The following is a 22,226-nucleotide window of genomic DNA, read 5'->3' as shown; positions in this document are numbered from 1 at the left end:
CTTCCTCCTGCTCACTCCTCCTGCCCCATTGCACACAGTGTTCTGTGGAAACTTCAGACCCACAGACACACATCGTGACCTCTCAACAGACAATTCCAGCTGCCTTTCACCAGCCTTTGTCTTCCATGACCTCTGGGCATCCTTTACTGGAGCCAACAAGCTCTCCTTGCAAAGGGCTTCTGAGGCTCCGCATTCTTTCAGAGTTCTGGTATTTCTGTCACCTACTGTATCAAAGGCCCATCCTGCTCCTTCCTGGATGGTTAGAACTTATGCTCCACCACCCCCACCCCCGCTTTGACACTCTGCTCCCTGGAATATCTTCTCTTACTCCCAATACTTCTCTCCCTAGGCTGCAGTTCTATATTATAATGGCCTTCTGAACAAACTTGGGATCACAAGCAGTGGGGCCAAGTTAAAATGGTCAGAGCGAACGCACTGGCCTTTCATGGACTTTTTTCTCTTACGTGAGGATGAGCTGGCTACCGCGAGATGCTTTAACCTGTGGCACTTTAGATTGTTTGTGGTTTCTGTCTTTCAAGAAGGGATTTCTCTGTGTAGCCCTGGATGTCCTAGAACTCTCTCTGTAGACCAGGCTGTCCTCAAATACAAGAGGTCCACCTCCCTCCCCAGTATTGGGATTAAAGGCATACACTACCACACCGAGCTTCTGGGCCTTTCTTATTTCATAAATGCAACAGGAGGCTCTCTAGTCAGCCTGGTCTTCAGTGACGTAACAATGACCCAAACAAACAAACAACAACCAAACACATTTGAGGCTTCTGAGATGGCCCGATGGGAAAAGATGCTTGCTGCCAAACCCGATTACCTGAGTTGGATCCCTGGGACCAACATGGTGGAAGTAGATCACACACACTCACACACACACACACACACACACACACACACCAAACAAACAAACAAACGCAAAAACTTTAAGTAAAAACATCTGCAGAATATGTTTTCCACACTGGAGAATGCCACGTGACCATAAAAGAATAAATCTATGCACCCATGTGAGGCAGCCTTCACACTGACATGAAGGCAACCCTCACAGAAGCAAAAAATATATGCAGCCCACTTCGGTTCTTACCTTGAAGTACAAAGACACATTAAAAACTGGATATTTCCCTTCAAGAAACTGCTGTGAACTCTACAGGACGCTTGGCATTCCTGGTGTCTGGACAGAATGTCAGCCACAGAATTTAGCAATCCTACCCCTCCTTATTATAACATGTAAAAAATGCAGAAAATCTCTTTAACAGACCAGCTGAGCTGACCTTATCACTTAGCCCACTGATAAGCAAGCAAGCTACCTTAGCTTTTCAACCTCCTAACCAAGACTAAAACTTGGGACCTCTGCTTGAAACCCTTTACTCTCAAGCAGTCTGTTAATAGCCACTCCAGCCCATTGGCACGGCTCTATTTGACACCTCTCCTTCAATCATGGCACCTTCTAAGCCCAGGCTCTGCTCTGGTCTATTTTAATAAGCATGATCTCATAGCTCTCTGCCTTTCAACCTCTGCCCTGCATCCTGCTAACCTCAACCACTTACTGGTCCCCCAGTAAAACCTGTCTCCTCCATCTTCAAAGCCTAGACTGGAATTCAGCATCTACTTGAAATGAAATGCAGGTACCATGCAGCCAACATCCCGGAGCCTCAACACTGCCTTTGTCTTAGAGCTTTCACATCCGTGCAAAACCTGTGGGAGGACATCCGTCAATAAGCGTAACATTTGAAGTGCCAATTCAGGGGCTTGAGTACTGTCTGTCATCTGTATAACTATGCCTACGAAAAAACTGAATTGCTTTCTTTGGGGTCCTAACTATCCCTTAGCTATTTCAACAGGTGGGCTCTGAGCACTCTCGGGACCTTCCGGGACCAGCTCTTTGCTTCCTAGGACTTATTATGGCTATTTAGAAAACCATTTAACTTATACCACACATCCAGAAACTAACACAACCCTTTTGAGTTGCCCTGAAACTGAAAAACCTAACTCTTGTTTGAGTTTGTGGATAGCAGTAAAACTGAGACCAGGAAACAGATACAAAGTGCTCTCTAGAACAGGTGAATAGGAAAGGTTGAACTTACCAGTCTTAAACCACAATGCTGTGGGGCCTTTTGTTTTTGTTCTTGTTGTTTTTTTTCCCTTTTAAACTCAAGAGAGCCGCCTGCCTCTGCCTCCCAAGTGCTGGGAATAAAGGCATGCAGTGCTACCGTCCCACGGAAATGATACTTTATAGCCTGTTCCTCCTAGGAGGCCAAAGAACAGAGGACCTAAGTGCGGGATGACAGGACTGACATGAAGAGGAAGGGAGAGGACAAATGTGAAATGATGAGGATACATACTTGTCCAGCCCATACAGCATCAAAATTATAGTACTTGCAAAGATATGGCCAAGCGACCTACGGATGAGCACAGAGGAGTGAAGTAGAAAGCTAGCACGGTAACTCTGTGTTTTCTCTTACTCTAACCATTTTCCCCCGCCCTTCCTCAAGCCTTAGAGCCGCTGCAGCACGTATCAAAGACCCCTAGCCACTGAGACTCTCCTTGGTTACATCTCGGGAAGTGCTTCTATAGTGCTGAACGGATCTGACCTCTACTGCTTACAGACATCCTCTCTACTTCATTCTACATAAAACTCGCCTCTCGGAAGTTGCACCTCCCACCATGCTACACTTTGAAAAAAGCAGCAAAGGAAGTTCCCAATGAAGACCATCAGGACTAGTCAAAATAAATTACAACCAGAGGAATGTGACAGAAGCGGAACAGCTTGGATTTGTCTCGTGTAATACAGCAATTCAATGTGTGGAACACTTATCTGTCCATAAAACGGTTGCATTTCTCCACCCTTTCTATTAAAAGCCATTCTATAAAGTAACTATACTGATTAGTTTTGTCAACTCGACACAAACTAACTATAGTCTTTTGGAGAAAGGAACCACAATTGAGGAACTGCCTGCATGGGATTGGCTGGTGGGCATGTCTGTGGGCTCTTTTCTTGATTAGTGATTGATATGGTCCACTGTGGGCAGTGTCACCCCTAGGCACGGGCGACCAAGCTGAATAAGTAAGCCAGTAAGTAGTGTTCTTCCACCATCTCTGCTTCAATTCCTGAACCAAAGTTCCTAGTTTGAGTTCTATCCTGACTCCCCTCAGTGATAGACATTGACATAGAAGTATAAGTTAAATAAACTTCTTCCTCCAAATTGCTTCTAGTCCTAGTGTTTAACACAGCAACAGAAACCAAGCTAGAACAGTGACCTAAAATAGGAAATTTCACGTATTTGGCTGCATCTCGCCTACACTAATTCATGCACGTAAATTAGTTCCTTAAATTTTTATTTCTTTTAAAGTTCAGGTGGTATGTTCAAAAAAGGAAATCTAATGTTGCTACACACACACACACACACACACATAATAATAATTTCCAAAAAGGTGGCACAAGATTTTGTTTTTAAGGTAGAGAATCAGAAATAGCAAGAATCACACCTTAAAACTGAAACCCAGGAAGAGAAAGAGAAAAAGGCTCTGTGTGTATGTTTGTGTGTATGTGTGTGTATGAAACAACAGCGTTGTGTGTATGAGCATGTGTGTATATGTGTGCATGCAGAACGGTGCTGTGTGTATATGAGTTTCTGAGTGTGTGTGCATTTGCATGTGTGTGCATGTGTGTGCATGTGTGCGTGTGCATTTGCATGAGAAACAACAGTGTTGTGTGTATGTATGTGCGTAAGAGGTCCTTTTTACTCTGCTGCCCAGCCTGACCCTGAGTGTCCTACACAGCAGCTGGGACTGCAGGTCTGCACCCTGGAGGTCAGCCCTATACTGCTGCTGGACATTCTCAACATGAAGGAATTCTTTAGTATTTCGCCACAATGTTGAAAAACGAAAGATAACTGCCATTTCAAGAGTTTCCACTTTAAAAAAGAAAACTGATAACCCAAGAACTCCTCCTTCCTTGTACCCTCTACCCCCAGTGACGGAAAGGCTGAAGGACAATGTAAAGAGCGAAGAGGGGAAGCCAGGCATGCATGTTCTACAACAGAAGCAGCAATGCACTGCTGCCTTTTGAACATTTCCTTCCCCAGGTTGACTTTTCTGTACTTTGTTAAACTTATTTACTGACTGAGCAGCTCAGCCTTAGCCTCAAACTTGGAATCCTCCTTCCTGTCTTAGCTTCCTGAGTGCTACATCTATAACCGTTATGCTCAGTCCCAATATTTTAAAGTTAAATTTTAGAAATTACATTGGATATGCAACTAACAAACACAAAATATGCTTCCCTAATTTACATATCATTGTTTTGGAATTCCCTTAAAAGTAGGCCCACCTTTTCCAGGTCCTAATAATCGGAAGAAAGGCAGGATTTGTTCTGTCATTGTAAAAAGTGTTAAATACCAACAGCTACATTAATTCCTTAGCTTAATCCAGAATTCAGTTTCCCTGTTTACCTAGTAACATTAGTCTAACCTCAGAAAACACCTTTCTCCTTGTCTACCATGTATTTTAAACTCCAGAAAGCATTAGAACTGAGCGAGCCAAGCACTCCTTACAGAGTTGAAAACAAACACCCACCAAAACACCTACAGACTCCCAAGGACAAAAGGGAAAAAAATGTTTCCATTTTTGAGTAAGGTAAAGATGACATCTTTGAAAAATCAAACATACAAACACCACAGAGGATAAACTCCAGGAAAGCAGTCCGGGCACACTAATGATCAAATCTGTCAGTTTTCAAGCAATTTAAACACGTCTTTTGTGTGATCAGTACTTTTTTTTTTTTACTCTCTGCTTTCAAATACCTGCATAAACTAAACACTAGAGGTCGATGGCTTGGTTCTCCAGAGAGAAGGTAAATGGCACCAGCTCTTAACACACAAACAAGCACTTAAAGGCAGAGAGAGATCCAGGGTTCTGCTTACTAATAAATACTCTTTTAAACCTGGTTGAGAACTTCATTTCCAACTCCAAGCCCTCATACCCTCCTCTGAGGCTGCCACAGCCTAAACACAGTCCCTTCTTCTGAGGCTGTAAACAGGGCCCATTCTTTAGAGACTGGGTTGAGTTCTCCTAAGATCTCACAGAGCCTCCCGGGACCGGGACCGCTTGCTGCTACCTGCTCTGTGGGGACATTAATAATAGTAACACCTTAGAAGGATTAACAACAACCCAACCGCCTTGTGAGTATGCACAATTATCTTTACTCAGCACAACCCCTGGCTCAGGGACGTGAGGAGGCCTGGAAAAGGTAGACTTGAGCCAAGTGACATGGAGAGCAGGAAGGAGGAACACTGACCAAAATGGCTGAAAGGAGGTAAAGGGTAAGATCTGCAGTTCCATCGGCCTTAAGGGATGTGCTAAGAGGCAAATTTCTAAGTGGGGGGAAAGAAAACAAGAATAGTTGTTTTATAATCATGTTTTATAACTAGTTTTAAAAAAGTGAATTGGGTTCCCTAAGATAGAATTGCTTGATTTAGCAAATAAAAACACACAGCACAACATATTTGAGACACTTGTACCTTAAAAAAGAGGGTTATCTGAGATTCTGAGTTCACTCCATGTTCAATAGGCTAGCTGTTAACCCTGGAGCAAAGGCGTTTATGGAACAAACAAACACCAATAAATTACAGTGCCTCAATTCCCCAAGCTAAACCAGGCCACGGGATACACTCCATGTCTTCCAGAGTCACCGAGGAAAGGGAAGCCTTCAGGAGGCTCAGCTGCTCTTGACAGAGTCTTCCTTTTTCTCTCTAGTAGCAGACCCAGCCCTGGACCTCAAAGACCTGGCTTTCACTCCCAGGCCATCTCATTTCACTACCCATTTCATTCCCAGTCTCTTCTCCATCTAATACTGATACGGTGGGGGTGGGGTGGGGATTAAACACAACAAAAAAGAAAGGATATGCCCTAAGTACTGACTGCTCACTGAGAACATTACAAACATCCCCAGAGACTCTCCCACAAAGAAAACAGGCCAAGAATGCAATAATTTTAACAGTCTCTGGGGGTGTGCTCTTGACAGCTGTCTGTCTGTGTCAAGAAGGAAGGAGAAAACAAAATCCAGAAATGTATTCAAAACCTAGTGTGAACTATGGGAAATCTGGTGAGATGCCAAAAGGCGTACCTAGCAGAAACAGAGCTCATCCTCCATGGGAGTGTAGACTTCACAAAAGCCTGACCATGGGTAGGCATCTGAAACCCATCACTTTCCATCAAAATAAAATAAAATAAAATAAAATACTACCAAATCACAAACACACAGAGTAGAATATAAAAAAAGAGATGGAACTTTATTTACACAAACCAATTTTGTACTTGCTACTTCCTCCAAGCAAGCCTCCAATCTCTGCCTAAACATTTGCCTTTGTGTGTGTGGGGGGGGTGGGGGGGAGGGTTGGGATTGGCTTAGGCACTATTCACTTAAAACATGGTCCACACAACTTTAATCTACAAACTTTACAAAACAGGCTCCACTAAACTCAAGTGGCTGTGAGCAGAAACGGCTTGGCGAGGAGTAATCAACAGCTTTCTATGTCATCTTCTAAACAAGGCCAAACAGTGAATCACTGGAATTCCTCACGTGCAGCTACACCCAGTTAATCTTCAAGAAAGCAGCAAACTGTGTAAATCTACTTAAACTGGGGTGGCAAGTACTTTGCTCGACAAGAGTGAGCAAGATTTGCTAAGCTCGCCTATGAGAAGGCAAGCCTATCAGTTGAGGAGAGACAGACCCACTGAAATTCTTGTCACTGGTTCACCTACTTCTAACACCCTGTGACAGACCACTAGGGCAGCATTCTCAGCCAAAATGGCTCTGGCTACGTGTCACGATCTGCAAAACTCATACCGCATGACATCACTGAGTCAACTAACCCAAGGAAGAAGTGGCATGAAAGAAATAAGGAAACATGAAAAGAGTGTAAAATAATGATAATAATGATGTTAAGATTTTTAAAAGACAAGAAACAGAACCTGAAATCAAACTGGAAATAGCCACTTTCAGTCTGTAAAGGCTTTTAAAGTATGAGGCACTTCCTGTTCCTTTTAAGCCACAATGAAATATTTTCACAATTACCAACGTCGTGATTAATGGTTTCGTTTCCGTTGGGGGACGCTGGTTTCACAGAGTCAGACTGTATCTACTTAAGGAATATCATATTTGCAAGTCACAACTCACAGGGAGAGGATGTGCCCATTTCTTCAGAAACTTAAAACTAATAACCTTGATCTAGCACTGACTAGCAAGGAGTCACTGGAGTATTCAGACTCACCCCACTGGCCTGAGCTGAGCAGGTGTATGTATGTGCCCACAGGCTTGTGATGCAGGAAAATCCTGTTTATCCCAGGTGCCCTGGTTACAGCCCTTGGGGAGAGAAGGATGAGCAAGGCCCACCTCTGCTTCCACAGAAACTGGGTGACTCCTCCATATGTAAAGTGCAAAAGGGACTAACAATCGCTCACCGGCGCAAAATGCTGACATCAATGTTCCCACCAAATACCACCAACTCATTCTTCAGATCAAACTCTGAACATCCTTCTTCACCTTCTCTCTCACAACCTACACTCACATACATACGGGGTGGGTGGAGAACCAGGGAGTCAGAGGTACTGGCACGGAGGATTTCTACATGGGTGTTTCCTGGGATGTTCATGGCAGAAAAGGCCATTGGAGTATGAGGTCCCAAAGGCCTGGTGGCCAGGATTCAAGTCCTGCCTCTGCACGCTGGGTGGTATGGTCTCTGGGCAAGTTATTTAATCCATGCTTTAATGTTCACTGTAAAGTAGAGACTAATATTACCTACCACACAGGGCCGCTGCCAATGTGATGAAATCAGTTAATCCACAGAAACATTCCAAACGCCAGCCAGCAGGTAGTAAGGTGCTCCGTGATCGTTAGCTACTACTATTCTGTGTGTGTCTATACTAAGAGTGATTCTGACTCGTATGCTTTCCAAAGATGATTTAAGTATCCCTTACACTCCTTTTTATTCCTCAAGGAAGTTATCTGAAATCAGCCCCTAACAGCTGATTGTGTCTTTCTAGATGAAAATCAAACTGCATTATATGCCTGAAAATTGCCAATTCTGTCGCCAAACTGAAGAAAGCATTTATGAACTGAAAGGCGCAAAGCTTTGCATCACAGCATCTTATAAGAAGTATTAATTAAATTTCCCATTCAGGCTAAGCCAGGATGAGATCATGAAGTCACTCACGGTAACCAGGTCCCTGCGCTGAAGTGTGCTTTTTCAGTGAATGGCAAAATACTAACAAAAGAAACCTTTGACTCAAATACCACTGGTACCCAGGGTCTTGTGTCTGTATAATGCCTACACATTCATTTCTTTCTTTGCCTATAGAAAAAAGAAAGTCTGTTTGTTTTTCTGATTCAGTCAGCCCTTTTAGTCTTTGAGTCTAAGGAGAGGCTTGTGAAAAGAGCATCTTATCAGCATGCTCCAGCCAGCAGGCTGTGCCCCCCTCCACAACCAAACCTCCAGCCTCTCTCAGTAAAAGGCCTCACCCTCCTAGCCTTTTCCCATTTCAGAGCTAACACCCTGCTGGGTTTTGACAACAAATAAATGAATACACAAGGCCCTAACATAATTAGCCATCTTTTCAGGTAGAGAGAGGTGGGTGGGGGGAGGAGGGGTTGGGAGAATACTTTAGTGTAAATTGGCCTCACTTCTGAAGTTGATGCTGGCACACAGCATCTGAGGACACTTATTTTAAATAAAGCCACATGAAATGAGTTTTCAAGATACCCATCTGTGAATCCTGACCTTGTGCATATCTATCTCAGCCAAGTCATCAGTAAAGATTTTAAACTTGTAACCCAAAGATTGGACTTCTTAATCCAGGAGAAAGGCTGTGGCTTGGACATCGTGGGCACTAAAACCCAGGGACATTTATTTACTTCTTTTAAAGGGGAATTTTAACAAACAAAAGAGGCAAAGAAAGTAAAATAGAAAATGGTACTTTGTGACCCCAAGGAAGCATTTCAGATGGACTGATGCTGGACAGCCGGAACAATAATCCTGCAAACCGCCACAAAGAACTCACCAGGCTCGAGTGCCACACATCTGGATCTTAATGGAACCACAGTTTACGTGGAAGGGTGCATTTTGCTGCTATCATTACTGGGATAACTTAATTGATCTGTCTCTGTGGCTGAGGGTGTAGACTAGAGATTTATTACGGAGGGAAAAGATCTGCAATGCTGCCTTTTCTTTTTCAACAAGCATTCTGTCACTGACCTCTAAACGAGTTTAACCTTTTCTGAGCAGACCTGCACATTTTTAACATAATTTAGAGCTAGGGTTTTTGTTGTTGTTATTGCTGCTGCTGAGAAGCTGTGGGGTTTTTATCACAACATGGCTTCAGTAACCTTCTTTCAAAACAAAGATGTTAAAAACAAAAGACTGAAACTAAAACCTGCCAGTTCCACTCCTTTTCCAGGCAGGGGATTCGGATGTAACCTTTCAAGTGCCTTTGGAGTTCAATCTGTTAGAAAATGTATGAAACAAAATTAGAATAGGAAAAGGCGTGTGTATGACTCAGGCTTATCCCAGTATCTCTATCACAGGATTTCCCTGTGTTTCTGAAAACCTTGAGAAAGTGACAGAAGTTCCTGTTTTTCTTTTCTTTTTTGTCTTTTTTTTTTTTAAATAAGAAGGGTGGCGCGCGCGAACACACACACACACACACACACACATACACACACACACACACACACACACACACACACACACACACACACACGTCTTCCGGGTTCTCCATGAATCAGACAGGTTTCTTGGAGGTCCCCCAGTGCAATGCAAAGCACTGCCCCGACGTATCCCCAGTTCCTCTGTACACAAAGGTCTCCAGGAAACCCCCAAACTTGTTGCGGGCCGCCGGAGCCCCTGGCCGCGCGCCTGCCCGTCCCACCTCTCCGCCCGTCCCCGTCCCGGTCCCCCCGGGCATCTCCCCGCCCGCCGCCTCCTTCCGAAACCGGGTCACCGCCCCGCGCGCTCGGCGCAGGCCTGGGGAGCGCAGCAGCCTCACCTGCTTGCGGTAGGGCGTCCTGCAGCCGCCGGCAGCGCCGGGGTGGCCGCTGCCGCTGGGGAAGATCATCTCGGGCGCGGGGAGCTGAGGCAACGCGGGCCGCGGCGCTCCGGGAACTCCCTCTCTCGCCCGTCCGGGCCGACGGAGGGATGATGCGGCCGGGGACTGGCTCGCGGCTCCCGCCCTAAAAGTGCGGCGCGACGCGCGCGGCCGGCGACTCTCGAGCAGCTCCGGGGGCCGCCGCCCTGCGTGCCATGGACCGGAGTTCGCGCGCGGTGCCGGCGGCAGCGGACGAGCAGCGCCGCCGCGTCCCCACCTCCCGCCGCCTCAACCACCGCCCCGAGAGCGCGCCGGCCGGGGGCGGGGAAGCAGCCGCGCACCGCCTAGTGCCGCGCCCAGCCCTCCCGCGCCTCCCGCCCGCCCGGCAGCCCGGCCGCGCCCGCTCCCCCGGCCTCGGCCCCCGCGCTCGGCCTCCCGGGCTGGGGCGGCAACCCGGGCTGCCCGGCGCCCCCATCCCGCGCAATGGTTGGCTCTGGCGCCCCGCGTGCCGCACATTCCTGGGAGCAGCCACCCCAGGCCCTTAGGCGAGGCGTCGCCGCGGCTTCGCACCCCACTTGGCTGCCCCTTTTAAGGGCATCGCTTCGGGAACCGCTGGAACACCTGGATAGGAAGCCAATGGCCCGCCTTTTCTTTCATCTCTCACAGCAGCCCCTGGTCCCGAAAAGGCGCGGATAATTACTCTCACTTCCCTGTCCAGATCTACCTCCCAGGACACTTCTCAGCCCCCAGTTATTCGCATGCTAAATTTTTGTAGAGCAAACGGGTGGTTTTTGTTTTGTTTTGTTTTGTTTTTGTTTTTTCCTTTCCAGTCCCTCACCCAAATACACCCGGGAAAGTTTTCAATTTCATTCTTGTGCCACAGAGGAAGAGTTTTTCCTTCAAGACAACAGTATCAAAAAGGCAATGAAAACCTTATAAGCCATCCGAAGGGGAGACCTGTCCTTCCTGGAAAAGACAGAAGATACAGGAATTCAACTTAGTTATTAAAAAGACAGGGCAAGAAAGGGACAAAGACAGGACTAATTTCCTTTGTTCTCAAGTGGAAAACAAAACAAAACAAAACTGCTTCTCTTGCCGCCCCTTTCGCAGTCACCTCTCTGGATGTAGCAGGCTTTGAACACATGTGATGTGGAGGCCTCAGAAGAGGGTGGTCAAGCAAGCCATTTCTGGATAGGGTTACCAGGGCTGGTTGCCATCTTTAAATTGGCGACGGGGTCCCTGACAAGTCTTCCTGAATTCTGGGATTACAGCCACAGTATACATACACAGGTCTTCCCTGGCTTCTAACATCTTCCTGGAAAGGCCCATCTGCTATAACAATGAAAAATCCCAGCTTGTCTTAACAAGAGAAGGAACTCAAACTCTGGCTGTCACAAAGATGCTAGGAACGTCAACTTTCTAGCACAAGTGTAGCCATTCAGAGTCTTTTCTGAAAACAAAGTTGAAAATTCTACTTCCCAGAAATCCTGCTGGTGACTTAGTCAGCTGCTTCCAAAGTCCCCAGAGTTCCAGCAAAAGTAACAAGAAATAATAAGTCTCGCCTATTGAAAGCAGACACACCCACAACACACACATAATCCTAATTCTTTTCACTTAAAAAAAAAAAACAAAACAAAACAGCAAAGGCTAGGGTATTAGGTGCATACTGGGCAAGTAAAACCTTAAAATTCACAGGATATCTGCCCCTGAAACTGTTTAAAGATTACAGCACAGCCAGGCTGTGAGCCAGTGGGGGACCCCAGAACTGTTTTTCTATTACTACTCCATGCATTGGGTTTTTTTTTTTTTTTTTTTTTTGCTGTGACCTGTTGTCTCTCCTCACTATGAGCCAGCACAAATGCAAAGTGGACAGTTTTAGTTCCAACTGTTCAAGTCGAAGATGCCTTTTCCTGAGGACTCAAGACACACCCTACCCTCTGCCTGGTTACCACGAGTCCCACCAGTCACCTACAGAAAAAGCCAGTGCACAACCTCAGTTGTCCTGACTGGTCTCTTAGGAAACCACAATTGAAACCACAGAAGAACAGCATTAAATTTTTTTATGGCTTTTCTCTCAAGTCATGATGTACTTGCTGGGTCATGACCCATTGGATACTGTGCTATTCCAAAATGCTAGCACTCGATTGGATGTCTAATAGTTCTCTAGAGATAAGAAAATGTTAAATGATAACATTTAAAGAGACAGCAAAATAAATCTGATACTAGTAGAGTGTGCAAATAATACTGAAAGGTATTAAGAGAACTGACCTTAAGACTTAAAAAGAATGTAAGAATTAGCATGCTGTTTATAGTTTCACATGAACTGCTTAAAAAGAAAAAACATAGACATGTAGTACTTAAAAAAAAAAAGAAACTAGTTCAAAAGCTCCAAATATGAAGTAGATCTATAAGCCATTATACAAAGAAGAAAAGATTGATATTCCATCCTCAAAATAGGATCACAGAAACCCAAAAACTCAAACTTAAGGGAAATAGCAAGAATGTGAAACTCGGTATATAACATGCACAATCAATTATAGATAATCTATGAGCAATTATAGGAATGGAGTCTAGCGAGGTCCATCTAGAAAAGTCCACTTTCATTGTTGTTGATTTTGAAAGAGACATCAGAAACTAAAGGAACTGACCAGAAAGCCTGCAAGCTATTCGGGTGAAAATTCGGTGCTTCGGAGCCTTGTCCTGTGTACCTCCTTCTCCACCCTCAGCCCTAGGTGAAGCTGTGGGAATCTGACCCAGGGGCAGCCACTCTACAGACTGGCCAGTGACCTATGATCTGGGTGGGACTGGAAACATGAGCTCGCCAATCTGATTCTCAACCCTTGGGAATTTGATTCACAAAACTCCAAGGGCTAAACCAGTTAGGAAAGGGAAAGAAATGGCAAGAGCTGCCTGGGGTGAGGGGAGGGGGAGGGGAGAGGAGGCCATGACAGGCCAGAACCATATGCAAGCCAAGCTTATGAGGAAGCAGAAGCTATGAGGAAACAGGAAGCTGCCTGGCAGCAGGCCGGAGAACAGCAGAGCAGACACCAGGAGCCCCGAGCATTTGGTGGTGAGAGACAATGGAGAGAGCTCCTGTCCCTAGTCAATATCCCTAGATGTTGACTCCTCTTCAGAATAGCAGCAGCCCTCGGACACTGTGTGTACACTCAGGCCACAGCCCTGGCTAGATGCGTTGAAAGAGTTTCTTGTCTCTTTGTAACAACACAAGAGACAAAATGAAGGCAGAGCCAAGCAAGCCTGACTCCATATTTCAGTTCCCCACTTATGCCACACACGATCTGGGGCAAGTTAGTTGCATCCCACATTGTTTTCACAGTGTAGTGTTACATCAAAAAGGTTCCAGACTGGATAAACAGCAACTATTAGTGTTGTACCCCAGGTTTTATAGCAGAGGAGGGTAGTCTAATAGCTCATGCATGCATAGTAAGTTTGAACGGCCATCAAAGAACAGAAGGTAGGGTACACTGGTACTCTATGGCAAGTAACAAGCATATCTAGCTAAGGGGATGTCATTTTCAATACCTGTTTGCTGAATGGCTGAATGAACACACTCTCTAAGGCTATCTAACCACCGATAACAGCAACAAGGAAGGAAAACGGTTTGATGAAGGGTCTGTTTCAAGAGCTTAGATACACTGAAGAGTTGTCTCTATTGTTCTCCAGCCTCCTTTTAAGAAACCATATATTAGAACAGGGTCATTTCATGAGTAGGAATACTGAGCAGCCTCAAAGATCATCTTGTGGGGCAGGCAAAGTATACACACAGGGATAATAACAATGGAGCAACCAGGACAAGCAGAAGCCTGTGTTCGTGTAGGGGAGATGAGACATAGGTAATGATGCCTTCCTTGATAGCAAAGAGCTTGTACAACTGGAATTTGATGCTATGACATTAGATGATGTTCCATCCTTCAGAAACAATTTTAAAACAAGACTGGTTTTTCACGTTTCACTTTCATAAGGACCCTCGGGGGGGAGGGGGGGTTATAAGGCTTATGATGCCGGGAACAAGAGAAAGGTAAGAAGAACTGACTCAGCTACCCACTGGAGTCTTAAGTAATACCATAGTGGTGTTAAAAGTTGAGGACTGGGTAGGGTTCAAAGACTGAGTCCTGCACTCTCTCAAGATCTGTAATGTTGCATCCCAAGTTCCTAGGCAAGCATCTATAACCCCTGCCGCAGTAATGCAAAAACTTAAGTGGTAACTGGGTGAGCAATCTAGACTGTAATATGCTGTGGGAGTCCACAGCCAGGGAGGATCAATACAGGATATAACATGGGTGTGGGGTGCTCATTTATATAAATGTCTTGTTCATGTTCAGGATGAAGTGCTGTGTAAAAGACCAGGAAAAGCAGACCTAGACGTGACAGGCAGAAGGGTGAAGAGTCAAATCCCCAAGGATTCCTTCTCATGAAACATTCTCATATCCACACTATTGAACTTCTTCTAAGAGAGGAACATTTGCCAGGCAGTGGTGGCGCAGGCCTTAATCCCAGCATTCAGGAGGCAGAGGCAGCTGGATCTTTGACTTCAAAGCCAACGTGGTCTACAGAGTTCCAGGACTGCCAGGGCTACACAGAGAAACCATTTGGGGTTGGGGTTTAATACAAATAACATTTGTACTAAAAGTTAAAACAACCACCAAACAACAACAAAAATAGAAAAAAACAAAACCCAGAGGGGCTGAGGGATTGCAAGGTTGACATGAGTTCAGCCCCCAGCACTTATGTAAAACAATAGGTGTGGTGGAGCATGCCTGTAACCCCAAGGCTGAGGGGCAGAAACCTGCTGATCCCTGAGCTTGCTAACCGCCCCCCCCCATTCTAGCCTAATCAGTGAGATCCAGGCAAAGAGAGATCCTGCCTCAAAGAATGTGATTGGTGCTTTTAAGGATGATTCCCAAAGTCATATGCACATGCATAAACAAAGACACCCATGCACACACATCTGTAAAAAAAGCAGTAGATATAAAGTATGGTGGTGGAGCTAACTTTTGAAAGGCTATATAACAAGATTAAAAAAAAAAATAGCACTCTACAAATAAAGAGCTGGTCTCAAGTGGATTCGGTCCTTGTGTCACATCCTACAACAGCGAAAGGACCCTGTCTTATTTAGGTCAAACTGAACGCTGAAAGGAAGGAGAAAATCTCACTCAACATTGTTCCAAATCACAACCGTTAATGAACAAGGTGCAAGAGTACGGCGTTGGTCTGTGTAAGTCACTCATGTGGGAAAAGAATCACATTTAAGAGTTGTTTAAAAGCTCACAAAACTTCTGACTGACTGCTAGCAAAATAGAAGCAAAAAATATGAGGTCAACAAATTTTTTATATTTCTGGTTTTGTACAAAATATTTAGGAAAGCACCCTATCTCTGAAATGAAACAATATTTTCTAGTATGTACTGTTTTCCTTAAAAAAACAAAACAAAACAAAACAACAACAAAAAAAAAACCTTGCAAATCTTATTCCAGACTTAAAGGCTCCCTAGATATGTACAAAATCACACATATAAAAAGTGAAACCACCACAATAAAATAAAAGCAGAGCTGTAAGTGTAGCATACATACAGAGCACCATAAATGTAGCCTTATGCAGATGACTCTTAGAAGCCATGCTTGGATTAATCTTAAATCTCTCCTAATGAGGAAAGCAGGAGACGTGAGCTTTACACAAGTGCAGCTTTGCATGGATGACTAGCTAATACTAGCTGTCATTTACTATGTCATTCCACACAAACACATCATACACACAACCCATGCCAGAATGCCTGTAGCTTTTACCCAGAGTCACAGATCTAACCCATGGGGCAACTGGGGCTTAAACTTGGATCTCTTACACTCCCACACCAAATGTGATGTCTTATTATCATTAACTATTAATGAACGCTCTCTCTCTCTCTCTCTCTCTCTCTCTCTCTCTCTCTCTCTCACGCACACACACACACACACACACACACACACACACACTGCCATCAGCCACAGTCGAGGGGAGGCGACCAATACTCGGCAGACAACTATACCATTCTCAAGTCCTGCTGTTCTCTAGATTAAACCAACACGCGCATCTTCAATTTAGGATATATTCAAATTATACTGGGCTTTTGGAGATTGAGGAGATCTGGACGCTAAACTCCTATTTAGCTGACTACTAAGCAAACCTGCCATTATTAGGATATATATTGAAAAGTCCAGATGCCAAGATCTCACTTTACTAATGGTTGCTAAGCAGACTCTTTTGCAACCATTTTATTTTAGTGAGTCGATTAGAGGGATGGAATTATGAAAGAGGCAAGAAGGACTATCTTCTATATCATGGCTAGATATGAAGAAACTTCTAGAATTCTGAAATAAAAATTAGCAACACACTTTTCCTCAAAAACTAATATAAGGCCTATTTGAGATTAGTTTAATTGTAAAATTATAAGTCAAATCAATCAAAACCTTAACTATTTAGGACATTTATCCCCATGGGGGGAAAAATGCTTCAAAATTCTTAGAAGTTGTAGACAAATAATTTTGACATAGTTACTACTCTTGAAAAGATTAATCAAAATCAAAAGTTCACCTAAATTTCTGGTATTAAAAACTCTAAAAAGGTAATTTCCCCATATTTTTTAAAATATAAAAACAGATGGCTTAGTCTTTCTAAAACAGAACAGAACAAAATCTTTCCTATGGACAAGATAAAGCCTGAATAGTTTGTATTGATTCGGTTTGTATTATAACGAATTTGTACCTGTAGCTCAGATTCTATAGGAAAAAAGCTGTCAAGTGTTTGAGTAACTGGGATAAGATGACAGCCATTCCCAAACACAGCGTGTTGCTGTCTTCCTGAATTACCCCGATGAGAACTCTTCTCCCTTCCACTCCCTGGACTGTGGAAATGTAGCGTTGGAGCTGCTGGACTATGGGGAGGTCTATAAGAAAAATGAGAGTTCATTTTCAGACTCTTCAGATAACTCAGGAGCATTTCCACAAGCTGTTAATGCTCACAAGTTAGGAAGGAAAGCTATGACCACTGGGTAATCCCTGAAATTAGTTTACCTGGGGAGCTTGAAGTAGGATAATCATCTGTGCATGTGTGAACTGGGGTAAGAGTAACAGCTGGGAAGGGCAGGGCTGGAAAGCTGCTAATTGCAGCCCTCCTCTCTGCCACAGCATCTTCAAAGAGACAGAGGGCACCGAGGAAAATGGACAGAGTCTTTTCAAAACTAAACCCAAATCTTTAAATGATGGAAAACAAAATTAGTTCAAACCTGGAATAACCACCTCCTTTCCATGAGTAAAATTCAATTAGGTGAGTGACAACTTTGACAGTGCACAGCAAACTGTACCTGGGACAAACAAACCCCGTGTCAGCCAAGAACAGTAACAAGGTTGTTAGAACACAATGCTAAATGTCAGGGTAGGTCCCTACCAGGGGTTCAGCTCAAAGCATTTCACACAGTGAAAGAAAACCAATAAAAAGCTTCTTGTCTCTTCGGTTGCTAAGATCACCATTAAATTAGGTCTTTTTTACCTGAAGAGAGGAAGATGCTAGAATAATTAATGATGTCCTTTATGGAAATGAGAATGGAGAAAAGTTTCTCATTCTTCACCAAATTATAAAGTTCAAACAAGAATAAATAGATTTACAAGTGGCTTTCGATTCAGTTGATTGAATATGTATGAAGGCAAACTTTCCAACATTAGGATATGTAGCTGAGAATCCTGAAATAGGATACCTAAGGAGCTTACCCAAACTCCCCACCCTAAGAGCTTTTAAGAACGACAAGTTCTGAGTTACCTAACACATTTAACACATGGGGTATACTGACAACAGACCTGTGGCAAATTGATACTCCCAAGGCGAAGAGAAGGCAAATGAGGAAATTCTAGGGTTGTCATGGCAATATGGCTGATCATGACATCAGCCATTCCTAATTCCAAACTGTAAGGACACTCCTAGAACACTCAAGCTGTAGTATGTATCCCTGAACATACGTCCATTCAACCCCCAACCTTACATTAAGAACAGTGACAGACAGTATGATATGTAAACCACGGGGTTATTATAAAAATCCAGACTATCAGAAGACATAAGAATGTTTTACTGTCTCTCTCTGTCTCTGCCTCTCTCTGTCTCAATCTCTCTCATAGTTATAGCCATAATATATGCATTAATATGCTACCATATATTAAAAACACTTTCTTATCTCCTTAAAGACTTAGAGATGTAGGCAGGGCACATGTTTCCATGCTTCCTTGTGAGAAGGTAAGTTAGGCAACTTGCCAAAAGTTATGAAGGCCAAAAAATACAAAATTTCAAGGCCAGAAGATCATTGTATAAGGGCCAGTTTCTGTGCCCAGCATATACAATAATCATTCTACAACTATTTTTTAAATAAAGCTAGATTTTATTACATTTTTTGGTAGGGGGGGGGAGACAAGTGCTCTACAAGTAGACATCAGAGGACAACTTGTAGAAATTGGTCCTCTCGTTTACACTGTGGGTCCTGAGGAGTAGAGTCAGGGCATCATCAGGCTTGGTGACAAGCATCTATATCTTTTGAGCCATCACACAAGCCCTCAACAAGCACTTCAATAATTGAACACTACTCTTTCTCCTTGGGCATATTGGCCAGTGATCAATGTCTTCTGTCTCTCCATACTTGCCCACATTTATAACAAACTTCTTGGTTAAGTAGCCTTTGGAACCATCCATCCTTTTCCAGGGTCAGAATCTATGTCCTCTGGAGACTGATAGTAAATTCTAATGTGTTCTAAGCCCAAAAAGTGGGGTGCAGTCATCTTTGCAGGGTCTCCTCAACCTTCTAGGATTGCCCAGGTAGTGTATAGGTCCTCTGATTGTTTACTTAACATACAGTCCAGCACCTAGGAGGTTTGGTTGACTGCATGACTGGCAAGTTACATACATACATACATACACACATACATGCATACACACATACATACACACACACACACACATACATACACATACATACATACATACACACATACATACATACACATACATACATACATACATACATACATACATAAATGACATAGTAACAGTTTAATTTTTTTATTCAAGACCATGGAAACCTAAGTTAGAGCTAAATATAAAAAAAAGAGATCAAAACTTAAAGAATATATTTTACAAATATTGTTACATTCTTCATTTAATCTGTAGATTATTTAGGATCTAAAGAGAGATTCTAGCATATGCTGCATTTTATATCTTTATGTGACTTTTTAAAAATGATTTTTATTTGTAATCATGTGCACATGAAAACAGGTGCCCACAGAATCCAGAAGAGGATATTGGGTCCCTTGAAGCTGGAGTTATAGGTGGTTATGAGCTAGGAATCACATGTGGGTCCTCTAGAAATGTTCTTAACCACTGAACCATCTCTCTCTGGGCCCTGTATGTGACTTCTAAGAAAATGGAATTCCATGACAAAATGGCCTCTCTTGACCTTAACTGTTAAGAGTCAAAAAAAAAAAATCTTCTTGCTTTACTTTTGGATACTTTTTTAAAAGAAAGGAGTGTCTTTCTCATGTCTCTGCCACCAATGTCCTATAAATATTTGGATATTAATTCTACATCATGTAATCTAACATATTACCCATTATAAATGCCCAAAGTTATTAAGACATTACCATTTTTAAAAGGTGGACAGTAATTATGAGACATCATAAATTATATGCATACTAATTTCAAAGGGCTTGATATTTGAAGAATGAGTCTTAGTATCAACAGCGCACAGGTGCAGAGCACACAGCAAATGGACAGAAGTGTCTTTTCCATTCACAATTTACCTTCAGTTCTGAAAAAAAAAAAGCATTTTGTCAAATATCCATTTTAAACCTTCCTAGGAACTAAGAGCACAGAGGAAATGAAATCACATACTCAATCGTCCTAAAGAAGAAAATGATAGCAGGAGCAGTCACTGGACATCAACATGAGAAAGTTTCTCTACTCTCCCCCGGGACATGTGTCACCAAGAGCAGGCTAAGCTGTCGTTCCCTCCTCAGCCATTTCCTCACCATCATATCCAGTGATCTAGGCAGTATTTATGCATTCCAGACATTTATTTAACAAGAAAGATTAAAGGGAGAGGTGAACTGAAATCTCCTTCTCCAGCCTTTCTCCATTTCCCACTAGGAGTGCTTTGAAAGGTATCAATGGCAGACCTAGCCTGAGATATACCCACCTGGTGTGGCAGTCCTAAGTCTTCCTCAGGGCTTTTGATTAGAAAAGCAACTGTGGTGTGATCAGGTTAAGTTAGAGAAAAGACATGTCTGCAATGGCTATCAAGGTCCTTAACACTGAGAGGTGATAACAAAGTGAATGAAAAGCAATCACTTTCCAGGCAAGACGAGCCAGTTAGAGGTAGGGATGCGACCAATCGCTTTGTCCTTGGAGCAACTGTGCAAGGACTCCTGTGTTCAGAAACTGGCTGGTCTTTCTTCAGTTCCTCCCCAGCCCTTAAACAACTCACCATGTCATCTCACTAGGGTGACTGACTAGAAAAGCAAAGCCAATTGGTTTTAGCCAAAGCTTTGGGACTACCCATAGATTTAACTTACCTGGTAAGTTTCTCTTATTACAAGTGAAAAATATCATTATTTTAACCCTGAGAAATCATCTTCACACCTAACAAAAGATATACACATACACCAAGCACTTAACTCAGGACTTGGTACACATGAAGTATTCAAATAGAAGTTCATAAATATGTAAATTAACAACTGAACAGTCTCTCCTAAATACATGCAAGTACGGGCTGAGGATGTGGCTCAGAGGTGGAGGCTTGCCTAGTATTCCACTTTGGCATCCGTTTAAAAGTTTCCACCATTAAAGTATCTTTACCCAATAGGAGCAGACGAACAGTTGATGGCTGCATAAAAAAAAAGTCGTGTGAGGTTGACCCTTCGAGGAACTGCAGACACCTCAGGTGAATCTATTCTTAGGGCCATTATATACAGGAAGTGACCACCCAGAGGATTTTTTTTTCAAATAACTCCTTTAACTGCCCATTTCCCCCTTTCTCAAATAGTCTCATAAGAAAGAAGAAAATGAGAAAATCCATTTAAAAAGTTGAGATGTGTCATTATGTTAGGGCTAACAGGGCCTCCGCTTGGAAACACTGTTAATTGAAGTGAACAAATAGAGAGGATTCAGCTAATTTCCTTAACTGATGGCAATCCCAGTTAGCAGTAACTATGTAACGCTGTGATTCTTACTGGCTCCTGTTCCTTCTCTACCTTTTTTACCCATTCCATTCCCCAGGCTATAACCACTAGCTTCTTTTGTTTTCTCCTGTGACCATTCCTTATTTACTCTGTGTTCCCACTAGCCAGTCCTTGTTCCTTCCCAGTGTTGTTTTTCTAAGGTTTCAAAAGCTTTTTGTTGCCTCTGACTGTATCATTCTGCTCTCTAGAACACACACCCGAAATGTTTAGCACTCCATGCTCACTCCTCTGCCCCTTCACCTCCATTTCAGCTACTCCTCAGGCTCTGTCTGCCCCTTCACCTCCATTTCAGCTACTCCTCAGACTCTGGCTGCCCCTTCACCTACATTTCAGCTACTCCTCAGGCTCTGGCTGCCATAGACTTGCTCTTTCCTGGTTTTGAACTTTGTCAGGCAAAGGCTCTCTTCTACCATCCTCCACTTCAGCCATTTCTTTTTCTTGACCTGATCACACCATAGTTGCTTTTCTAATCTAAAGCCCTAGGAAGACTTAGAACTGCCACCCCAGGTCCTGTAGATGGATGGGGCTCTGTAAGAGCTGTAAGATGGGATTCTGCTGGGTCCTGGGAAAGGGGTGGGTATATCTCAGGCTACATCTGCCTTTGATACCTTTCAAAGCACTCATAGCGAGAAATGGAGAAGAGCCGAACAAAGACTTACACACTCATCCCTCCCTGTTACTCTGCAGAGATCACAGCTCACAGTCTGCCCCCTCTGAGCATTTCCTGCTCCCATTTCCCCAGTCTTCTCACTTTGTTTTCTCAGGGCTGCCTTAATGCATAAATTAGGACATCTTACTACACAACACTTTGTACATTATGAGCTCCCTTGAGGAAACTGTGCCAAGATACAGCATGCACTCCCTCTCTACTATTTA

General features: G+C 43.5%; 1 protein-coding gene across 6 annotated transcripts in view; it reads right to left on the bottom strand.

Annotated features, from left to right (window-relative positions):
• The window catches only part of Rbms1 (RNA binding motif single stranded interacting protein 1), a 213,651-nt gene that overhangs the window by 120,409 nt on the left and 71,016 nt on the right, over positions 1-22,226 (bottom strand). Inside the window, exon 1 of one of the 6 annotated variants that reach the window (XM_021184349.3) lies at positions 16,843-17,568. The exons of 2 other annotated variants lie outside the window; for them this stretch is intronic. In XM_021184349.3, coding sequence (XP_021040008.2) covers positions 16,843-17,076 — 234 coding nt within the window. In that variant the 5' untranslated portion in view covers positions 17,077-17,568. Of the gene's footprint in view, positions 1-10,044; positions 10,392-16,842; positions 17,569-22,226 lie in introns of those variants that run through there. 3 more of the 6 variants (XM_029470067.2, XM_021184329.3, XM_021184344.3) reach the window with 3 other exon arrangements.

This window comes from Mus caroli, unplaced genomic scaffold (assembly GCF_978045245.1).
Source record: "Mus caroli unplaced genomic scaffold, Mus_caroli_1 scaffold_2, whole genome shotgun sequence".
Lineage (NCBI taxonomy): Eukaryota > Metazoa > Chordata > Mammalia > Rodentia > Muridae > Mus > Mus caroli.
Note: the sequence above shows the minus strand (reverse complement) of the source record. Positions and strands in the feature narration are given on the sequence as shown.